Here is a 9,756-nt window from a genome sequence, read left to right on the forward strand (position 1 = left end):
GGGACTGTGGAAGGATGGTCGAGTGGTGACGTCACTGACCAGGAAGCTAAAGCACACACATGGGTGCTACGTGGGCTGAGTTGCAAATGCGCTCTTTCTTTTATTAATCAAAATGAAATATTTAAACAAACAGAAACTAAAAGGTGGCCAGAATAAACAGACAATAATTAAACAAGTGTTGTGCTGGTGCTGGTGTAAAGCCAGCACGAGTAGCAATTGTTTTCAGTTTATAAATCTTACTGTCTCTCCGTCCACTTTCTCTAAAACTCTCCAACTCCCATCAACCCAACAGGAGCGACTGCTTGGTAATTACTTGATTACAATAGCAAAACTGTGTTTTAAATAAACACAAAACAGTACATTTCAATAATAATAATACAACATTATATTAAATAAACACAGGGGCGGGGTGTACCCTGTCGCAGGGACCAAGAATAGATCCTTGGGGGGAGACCACAAGAATTACAGATAATTTAAACCAGTTTATAACAGTTCCATTCAGGCCAACCCAGCTTTTAAGACGATCAAGATGGCAGCACTCAGGTCTAAAAGAACCAAATGGATACAGAGTTAAGGCAGCTATCCACCAGATGCGATGTGGTAGGGGAAACTGTGCAGCGATGCGACAAAATGAATAGAACCTATACTTCTGATAAGTACCTTTCACACCACAGGCGATTTGCTGCACGTCAACTAGAGTATTGCACAATCAGAGAACAGCTTCAATACACGCGGTCCGGCAGGGTGAAGCAGTATCCAAAATGACGGACGAAACAATAATACTTGCTGTTGAAAAAATACCCAGAGCTTTATGACAAAGGTTACCACAATTAGAAAGAAACAGATTTGAAAGACAATATGTGAGAGTCCATTTCTGCTGCTAGTCTTGTATTCTCCAAACCTCGCTACTCTCATGCTACCCCTCTGCTTCACATCCTCCACTGGCTACCTATCTCTGCTCACAATCAATTCAAGTGTTCTTACATACCTGTCTCCACCACACTCCCCTATCCCTTCCCTCCACCCTCCATCCTCCAGTACCCACTCCTTCTCTTCCCAACCCTCTGTGGTGGAACCAGTTACCGGGGAACTTCAGGACTGCTCGGTCTCTCATTGCTTTCTGCCACCTCCTCACCAGACCCTCCTGTTAAGACTGCTCTTGTAGATCTCTTGATCTACCCCTCCAAGCACTGGACTTGCCTGACCTATGTCACTGGATCCTCTGCTAATTGTACTGCTATGTCTTTGTAGATATAACTTGTTGTAATCCTAAATTGTTACAACCTATTTCATATTGTATTCTATTAGTATTGTTGCACTTACTGTAAAATGTACTGTATTTAAATATGAATCTTGCATTGTAACCCTGTACTGCCCTGTAATACCTTGTAAGTCCAAAACAGACTCAAGGATATACATGATGCTATACAGTAAGATTCGGATTTAGGACCTTAATTTATTAAACAAGTAATAATAGTACATTATTTATTTTCTGTCTTGAGATTTGTTATTTTAATTGAATAGGTCCAACTAAAGGTAAAAAAAAAAAAAAAAAAAAAAAAAAAAAAAAAAAAAAAAAAAAAAAGTTAAATAAAACAGTGCCTTCTGTGTCACTTAATATGGAAGAAACCTTAATTTTATTATAAAGGACTTCTCTTGATCTTATTCGATGTCTAAATAACACGAACGTGCCCAATTACTGTGAAAGAGCTGGCCCATCAATAAGACACATCACGACATTTTATGGGCGACAGGGGATTCCAACAGGATGTGATTGGCTACACAGGAAGTCCTTTATAATAGCCAAAGATGATTAAAAGTGTCCCGTGGGCTGTCTGCTATGGATTATATTACCTTGTCCATTTCACAAAGTGTGTAAGAAGATACCGAGCTGGAGAGCACTAAGCACAACTACGAACAACAACAAAACACCGAGTATGCATCAGGTGTACGTTCTCTTTGTCATTTACTGCCTTTATACAATAACAACAAGCTCAGGTAAGGAATTTGAGATATCTTGCCGTTTGCGTATAACGCGATTCCTTTATAGAAAATATAAGTCAATTGATGTCGTTAGCTCAGTGAAGAGAGTAGTAATATTCTGCGTTGGCTGTTCTCTCCGCATATAAAACTTGATAAATAAACTTGTATACTAAAAACAAATGTTTGAGAATTAAAAAATAAATAAAGCGCACCACATTTTAACAGATCTCTTATTGTTTAGTTTAATTGTTTGATAAAAGCACGTTTACTGTTCTGCATATGTATGCCATAATACAGTGCGTAGAACAGTTACAGCATTACAATAAAACGAATAGAAAATCACCATTCTGTCAATACTGTAAGCATAGTTACCAGTGTTTAACGTTTAGACATTTTAATCTGTTTTTTTCTTTTTTTTTTGTGTGTGTCTGGCACTGGTTTTCTGTCGTGTGCCACACTTGTTTAATTCGTTGTCTCAACTATAGCTTGTATCTTTTCCTCTCCAATACTTTGTCATCCTCGGCAGGCTGTCTGCACAACAGTCTTGCTGGTCAGAAAATACAACAGTTGAAACGGAGTGAGTGTGTAGCTTACTTGTCAGAGAAAGTAGATGACGCGGGGATGATAAGATACACGCATTTGCCTGATATCTCGGTTAAATATTGCTTTTAGAAATAGTTTTACTAAGTTTCACCTTCGTGCATATTTGAGATTAAAACGAGTCAGACCTTGAAAATCACCGATCCTATTGCGTGCTGAAGCTAAGGACGCGTGCTGCGCACGACTTGCTCTAAAGTCATTCATGTGCTTCCTTTTTTTATATTTTAGGTTACCCGCTGCCTTACACAGAATATTCACATGACCTTCCTTCAAGAGAGGTATTACTGTAGTTACATATGGCTCATTGAAAAATGTAATTGCTGAAACTGAAACGGAAACCGCCAAGTTTAAAGAATGTTTAGCGCTAGATACCGCGCATAGGATACAGGTATGGCCAGATGTTTTGCATCACCGTATAGAATGAACACATTTTGCTTCGTAGAGTTTAATGAAGCCTGCTGAATAATGTTACGTAACATACTGAATTACACAGCGCTTCGTGGCTTTCCATATACTTAACCAAAAAACGAAAAAGGAAAAATGCAACATTTCAGAATCTAACATGAAATACTGTACTACTGTTATGGCTTCCGGCAGATATTAATTTGTAGTTTATTTCATTATATGATGTTAAATATCTAAATTATGTTCATATACAGTAGTTTTTTTAAATTTTTTTATTTTATTTTGTCATGTATATCTCAATCCTAAAATTCTAGGTGATGTAAAGCTTTTGACCATAGCTGTACATTCATTGAATATTATTTTCAAACTTGGAACATTATCAGTTCAAATAACTTGTTGATTGTGTATAAATAACACCGTGTATCAATTTTTTATTTATTTATTTTTTGTTCCTGGGTAGTAAGTGTTATTTCCTAATTGCTTATGCCTCAAAAGTATAGAAAATGGCTATTATTCCCCACAAACTTTGCTTTTGTGACCAGGACAGTGATATTTCAAAATATCACCTTTTCCAATGGGAAAATGGGCAGATGTGTGTCTTTTCGTTCACATAAAGTCATAAAAAAAAAAAAAAAAAACATATGAATCCAAATTAACATCTATTGATACTGAAGTAATACAAAAATCACTACAAAAGATTTAGAAGTGAGCAGTTTTTCGAGATTTACGGTTATACTGTAAAAAAAAAAAAAATCTTTCTTTTACATTTCCAGTTTGATAACCCACCAACAATATATATAAACATTACCTTTGAAATATACTAACATGTTATTATCATTTGAAATATTCTAACATGTTTGACAACAGGAACATATTCAGGACGTGTATAAAAGGGTATGTCACATATTTAAATTGTTTTATGTATCAACATTGTTCAATGTGTGCATTATTAGTGCATTCAACTGAAACAGTTTTCTTTCTTTTTTTTGTATAGTTCTTGTTTCATTATGCTATGAATAAAGATACACGTGTACCACAGGGTTCTGGGGTAAGTAAGTCACAAATAAAACAACTAGCAAATGCTAATAAAAGATTTATGTCAGACGTTTATGTACACATGTATATAGTTATATAAAGTTAACCTACAATTTCCCTATAAAACAGAAAGTATGGGGTTAACTGTAAATTCATGGATACCTTAGAGGGCTCGTTTTAGACAGATGGTCCTTCTATATTGATGGTCATTTACAAAAAAAACAAATTGCTTAGTTGCAACTGTCATATACAAAAACCACTTCAGATAAACACAGGTGGTAAATGCAATAGTACTACAGGACTCTTTATTATTATTATTTTTTTAATCTATATTGTGTCTGTAATAGTAATGTCTAATTCAGTTATTTAATTGATGTTTCGTTAATGTAAGTTCGCTGTGGTATAGCACAGTAAAAGCATAGCAAAATGAATGCATATGAAATGCATAGTGAAATCATGATGCATCACAGATAATTCTGGTGAAGCATTGTAGTTGTGGTTGACCGTGGGTAAGTGCATTGTATCCATAGGGAGAGACTGCAGATTTACAATGGTAAAGTTAAGGGTAGTCAATGCTTTGTATGCTAATAAACATGTAACTACAGTACAAGCTTTAGTACTATGGTAGTGACTGCTTTACCAAATGAATACCTTTCATACAGCGATCTTTTACACTGATAGGACTAATTTATGTATTTCAATATGTGCCTCATCAATTATCTGTTTGTCTCAAGTACTGACCGTACATATTTAATCTTTTGCTGACTTGTGTTTACTTAATTTCTTTGTTTTAGTCTTTATCCATACATCCCTTAATGCATATGGCACGAAAGCTAACAGGAAGGAGGAAGAAAAGGGTCTATGATGCAGTATGTATTTATTCATTTTTTTCTGTGTATTAACGTAATTGTACAGTGGCCCAAAAAAGTTTGCATTACTTACCAATCCTGACCATTATATAGGTTTATTTCCTTTCGTTTTTATTACAATTCACTATAATAGCATGCAACTTTATTTTTAAACACTGCTGTCATAATATTCATTCATTTATTATTTTTCCTGTTTTGGAAACTTTTTTTAATGTCCATTATCATACCCAAAAAAGTGTTACTACCAAGAAACCAGTGTCATTCTTGAAGCTTCTTGATTGTGTTTCAGATACCACACCTTGTAAATCAAGTGATGCGAGCTGTTTCACTCAGTGTTTTTCCTTCTTTATTCAAGTCAAGGTTGTTATAATAGTAGAAAACACTAGTGGAGGCTTGGAGTAAATTGTTGATACTCATAGTGCATCAGAGTCTAAGAGTTTTGCTGTGTATATTCACACTATAGGGCTCAATAACCAAAAACAACAGTTGCAGAAAGGATGAGCTAAATCATTGTCCCGAGTAGTTTCTTGTTAGTTTTATAGAACTATTTAATTCTTCACTGAAAACTTGCCTTGCTGAAAAAAGTCAGTTTCAATTCAGTGCTAAGTATTGATTGTTTGATCATATTTACAGTCTTCTGAAAAAAATTGGAAAAGTCCTTGAGTTTGAAGACCAACCTGGCATCAATATACCATCCCTAAGATCCTGCCTACGGCATTTCAAGTAAAATTAAGTTGTGTATATAAATATTAAATGGTTGACTAAATAGCTAGTGATATGCTTTACTAATATATTTTATTTTGACAAAACACTAAATTGTATTTTATATTTATATGTTTTTTGACTTGTAAAGTGTTGTGGATATTAAATTAAAAAAGAACAATAAATCACTGTTTGGTTTGGTTATTATATAAATACTGCTTATTTTGCTTGATGATAACTTGGGAAGCCATTCCTTAGATGTAACTTTTCTAAACCTAGTATGGCACCAGATATCATTTTCTGACATGTTTGGTTCAAAACCACACGTGACACCTACATTGCGAATGGAAGTACAAGACAGGTATGATTTATGGAATTATTGAATTAGCCATAACCACTTTCTAAAAAAATATGTATGTGAGTGTAAGATTCTGGTGGGGTCATATTACCAGTGTACTACAGAGTTGTGGAAGTTACTTTCAAAAAGTAATCTGTTACAGGTACAAGTTACTTGAACAAAATTGTGACTAGTTACAGCAACTTGTTACTTTGTCTGAAAAATGAATCATTAAAGTTACAAGTTAATGGAAATGTAATCAGATTACAGTAATGCTTTACATGTAATGTGCTACTCGCCAACACTGGCTGTATAGAAATACATTCATTGTGGCAGGAAAATCAGGCTTAAAAAAAAGACCAATCGCAAAACTGTAAGGACATGTTCACATTGGGTTTGTTAAAGGAATACATTTGCTTGCTGTTCACACTTACCTAGAATCAAATAAACTGAGTTTGTTTGAGTGTAAAATGTTTTTTTTTTTTTTTTTTTTTTTTTTTTTTTAATTGCCATGTTTTTCAGGGCTTATTTGTGTTCGCATTCCAATTTGCAAAAGATTTGTGGACAGGATGTTTTCATGGCCATCCAATGTATTTTTTTCCCCTTCTGCCTATCAAAAAACATTTTACTAATGTTATGTGTTTTGTCAGGCTCTGCCTGGATTGTCTTAAGAGCGCCTTCATTTCTTTCACTGTCCATATTGTTCCCCTTGATATTTTTTTGATCAGGCAATACTTAATATTGTTGTCAATACCAGACACAAGACGCCCAACACTTCATACCGACCAGCTACACAAAAACCATCCAGGAAACTTCACCTGTGTCTCATAGCTACATACAAAGGTTCTGTGTGCAAATAAAGTCCTCCTGTTGTTAACATTGAAGTTAAGCACGTGACCCAAACAAGCGGAGACCACCAGCTTAATACTAACAATGTGAAATGATCCAGACGCAAGGTGTGTTTCATTGGCTGTGCCTCAGCTGGTGGCATTTAAACAGTAAGTAGTGGGGTTCCAAAAAATGCAGCTTTACACATCCCTATGTGCTGCTACAGCGGTTTAAATAGCGTGCCTGTCAGTATCACTCTTCCTGCAGCAATTTAGAGGACAGATCTCAAACCCCAGTGCACTAGAGCGGCCATTTTGAAAAGAGCTTTGAAACACAGTTTAAAGTGTTAAGTGTAAAAAGTTGTCAGGATGTTAAGGATGGAAAGAGAAATTGAAGGTACGTTATTTAAACAGTTGTAGCATGGGGATGTATAATGCTTTATTTTTTTTGAAACCCCAGTAGATTAATGTTTGAACTAACTTACAGTATACTGATAGGAAAGATATCAGTGACTGATTTAATAAGTTCTGGATTCTATTAATTTAGTTAACAAATGCCATTCAATTCTGCTTTTAATATTTGGTCAATCAGACAATGATTCTAATTCCATGTTTTACAATACATTTAATGATGATAGTGTTTTTTGCAGCTTTAAGTTTCCATAAAGCCACTATATTTTATAGAAATGCAATTAGGCAAAGTGTCTACTGAGGCCAGTCTGTGAATACATCAGGTATACATGTCTATCCTAATGGACACTAAGCGGGAAAGTATTTGTGTTATCCTTCAGTTTTGCATGAACCAAGAGTTCTGTACTGCACCTGTACTGCTTCCCCCTGATCCAACTCTCCCATTCCTACTTGACACAGACGCCAGCAATGAAAGGATGGAAGTTGTGTTGTCACAGCAGGGTGCAGACGAGAGTGGATAGTGGTTTATTTCAGCTGGTCCCTGAACAAGGGAGAGTGGCGATACTGCGTCACCTGATGGCAGTAGCTTGCAGTGTGGATTGCTCTTCCTCATCTGCACGGATCATGCTGTATTGCAGTGGCTGCTGTCATTTCGGGAACCAGAGGGGCAGGTGGCACGATGGATTGAGCAGCTACAGCCCTTCAATTACAGAATCCAGCACAGAGCTGGGACTCACCATATCAACGCGGACGACTGTCAAACCGCCCCTGTACTGAGCAGCACCGGGATGCTGAACTGCAGCCCGTGCCGCGCTGGCTGGAGGAACACCAGAGGCTGCTGCGGGTGCCACTTACAAAGGCACTGTGGGCACAGTGGAGCAGTCTGGCCATCAGAGACGGGGTAGTACAGGGATGGTGGAAGGTGCCATCAGACCGGGAGGTGAGGCGGCAGGTCCTGGTGCCGCACTCCCTACAGAAGGCAGTATTACACGCTCATCATGGCACGCTGGGTTCAGAACACTTTGGTGCTGCCAAAACACTAAAGTGGCTCCGACAGGCGTTCTACTGGGGCCGCTGCCGTTGGGATGTGGAGGATTTCTGCAGACGCTGTGATGAGTGTGTTGCAAGAAAGGGACCTCTGGGCCAGTTGCACACACCACTGCAACAGTTTCCAAACCGGGGAGCACATGGGATGGATCAAAGCCGATATCCTAGGCCCCTTTCCACAGTTTAATCAGTCAGAGAAGTGGCCAGAGCTGTATTTGGAGTACCACAGGTGCTGCACTTGGACCAGGGGCGCAACAGAACGACGAGCTGGTGGAGCGGTTTAACTGACCCAGTTGGCTAGTGTCACCGCAAGCCACCAGAAAGACTGGGATGTACAGATGCCCCTGGTCCTGTTAGCCTGCCGTACTGCTGTGCAGGAGTCAACCAGCTGCACCGCTGCTTTGTTGATGTTTGGCTAGTATGTGTGGATTTATAGCCCCTCGCTGTAAGCGGGGACACTGCCCCAACCTGGGCAGTGCTTGGGTGGGACCTGGAACGACTTGGGGAGGTGAAACCTATCAGGTAAAATTGGCACCCAGGGATCGGAAGCTGGTGATCCACTGTGATTGGCTTGCCACATACCATGGGGGGTGGGAGCAGCAACAACCTGGGGGCTGGGTGGAGGTATTGCATTTCGGAACTGTTAATTTGCAGGACTTAATTGCTTGCACCATAGGGCAGGGTGCTGGGACTTGGCACTGGATCAGGCAGTCTACACAGGGGTTACCAGGTGCAAATTCTTTCGCATCTTGTCCGCGTATTGTGTTTTGTTTTATTTAATTTGAAATATGAGAAATATAAAGGTTACGTTCATGAAAACAGCTGTGGGAAAGATACATTCATTTGCACCTCCTCTGCTTTGTGTGTTTAGTTTTACACGACACGTTTATTAATTTATGAGTTTTTCTATTACGTATTTGTTTTAGATTTGTGTGTGATTTGAAATGTATTTGAGTGATTTGCAGTTCGTTTGATTTTCCTTAGGGAGACGCCAAATCTTTTGAAACTTCAACTCAGCGATGCAGAGCACCGATGAATTTAAAAACGCAGCGGCACAGAAACGGGATATCTTTGGCAAATCATGCCCCTTCAACAGAACTAAACTTCATGTTACTCCATCATTCACCTTACCTCATTTACAATTACACCACCGTTTATTTGTTCATGAGCAACTTGCAACTTACACCTTACCCCTAAAATGAACTCCTACCCCTACACCTGTCACTACCAAACTACTGTGACTATTGTTATAACACCGTTTCTTTTGCGCCCTCTAGCGGCCGCTACACCCGACGCTCACTGTCTGAACTGAAAAGGTAATACGCAGTAACGTTTTAACCTATATTTCATGAATACATGTAATAATGTATATTTTCCTCATTTTATTTTTACTAAATTGGCCTGTTAAAGCTTAACGAAAAAAATCTTTGGCCGAACTTTCTATTTTTAAGTTTGTGAGTTAAGTGTTCCGTAACCATTGTTTTACGTCTTTTTTTTATCATTGGAATAAATAAATAAAGAAACATAGAGTTTAGTTTTT

At 37.9% G+C, this 9,756-nt stretch overlaps 1 protein-coding gene across 1 annotated transcript; it reads left to right on the forward strand.

Moving 5' to 3' along the window:
* The first annotated feature begins 1,863 nt into the window (after positions 1–1,863).
* Positions 1,864–5,686, forward strand: nms (neuromedin S). Its single transcript, XM_041271752.1, has 6 exons — positions 1,864–1,998; positions 2,812–2,861; positions 3,856–3,882; positions 3,983–4,036; positions 4,818–4,892; positions 5,526–5,686. The coding sequence occupies exons 1-6, from the start codon at positions 1,938–1,940 to the stop codon at positions 5,553–5,555; spliced, it is 297 nt and encodes a 98-aa protein (XP_041127686.1). The 5' UTR covers positions 1,864–1,937; the 3' UTR covers positions 5,556–5,686.
* Positions 5,687–9,756: the final 4,070 nt, after the last annotated feature.

The sequence above is a fragment of the Polyodon spathula genome, chromosome 15, assembly GCF_017654505.1.
Source record: "Polyodon spathula isolate WHYD16114869_AA chromosome 15, ASM1765450v1, whole genome shotgun sequence".
In the NCBI taxonomy this organism is placed as follows: Eukaryota; Metazoa; Chordata; class Actinopteri; order Acipenseriformes; family Polyodontidae; genus Polyodon; species Polyodon spathula.

Coding starts and splice junctions, on each gene's coding strand:
- nms (XM_041271752.1), top strand. CDS start 1,938: ATGCATCAGGTGTACGTTCTCTTTGTCATTTACTGCCTTTATACAATA. Junction 2,862..3,855: donor ATGACCTTCCTTCAAGAGAG/GTATTACTGTAG, acceptor GTTTGACAACAG/GAACATATTCAGGACGTGTA. Junction 3,883..3,982: donor TTCAGGACGTGTATAAAAGG/GTATGTCACATA, acceptor TTTTTTGTATAG/TTCTTGTTTCATTATGCTAT.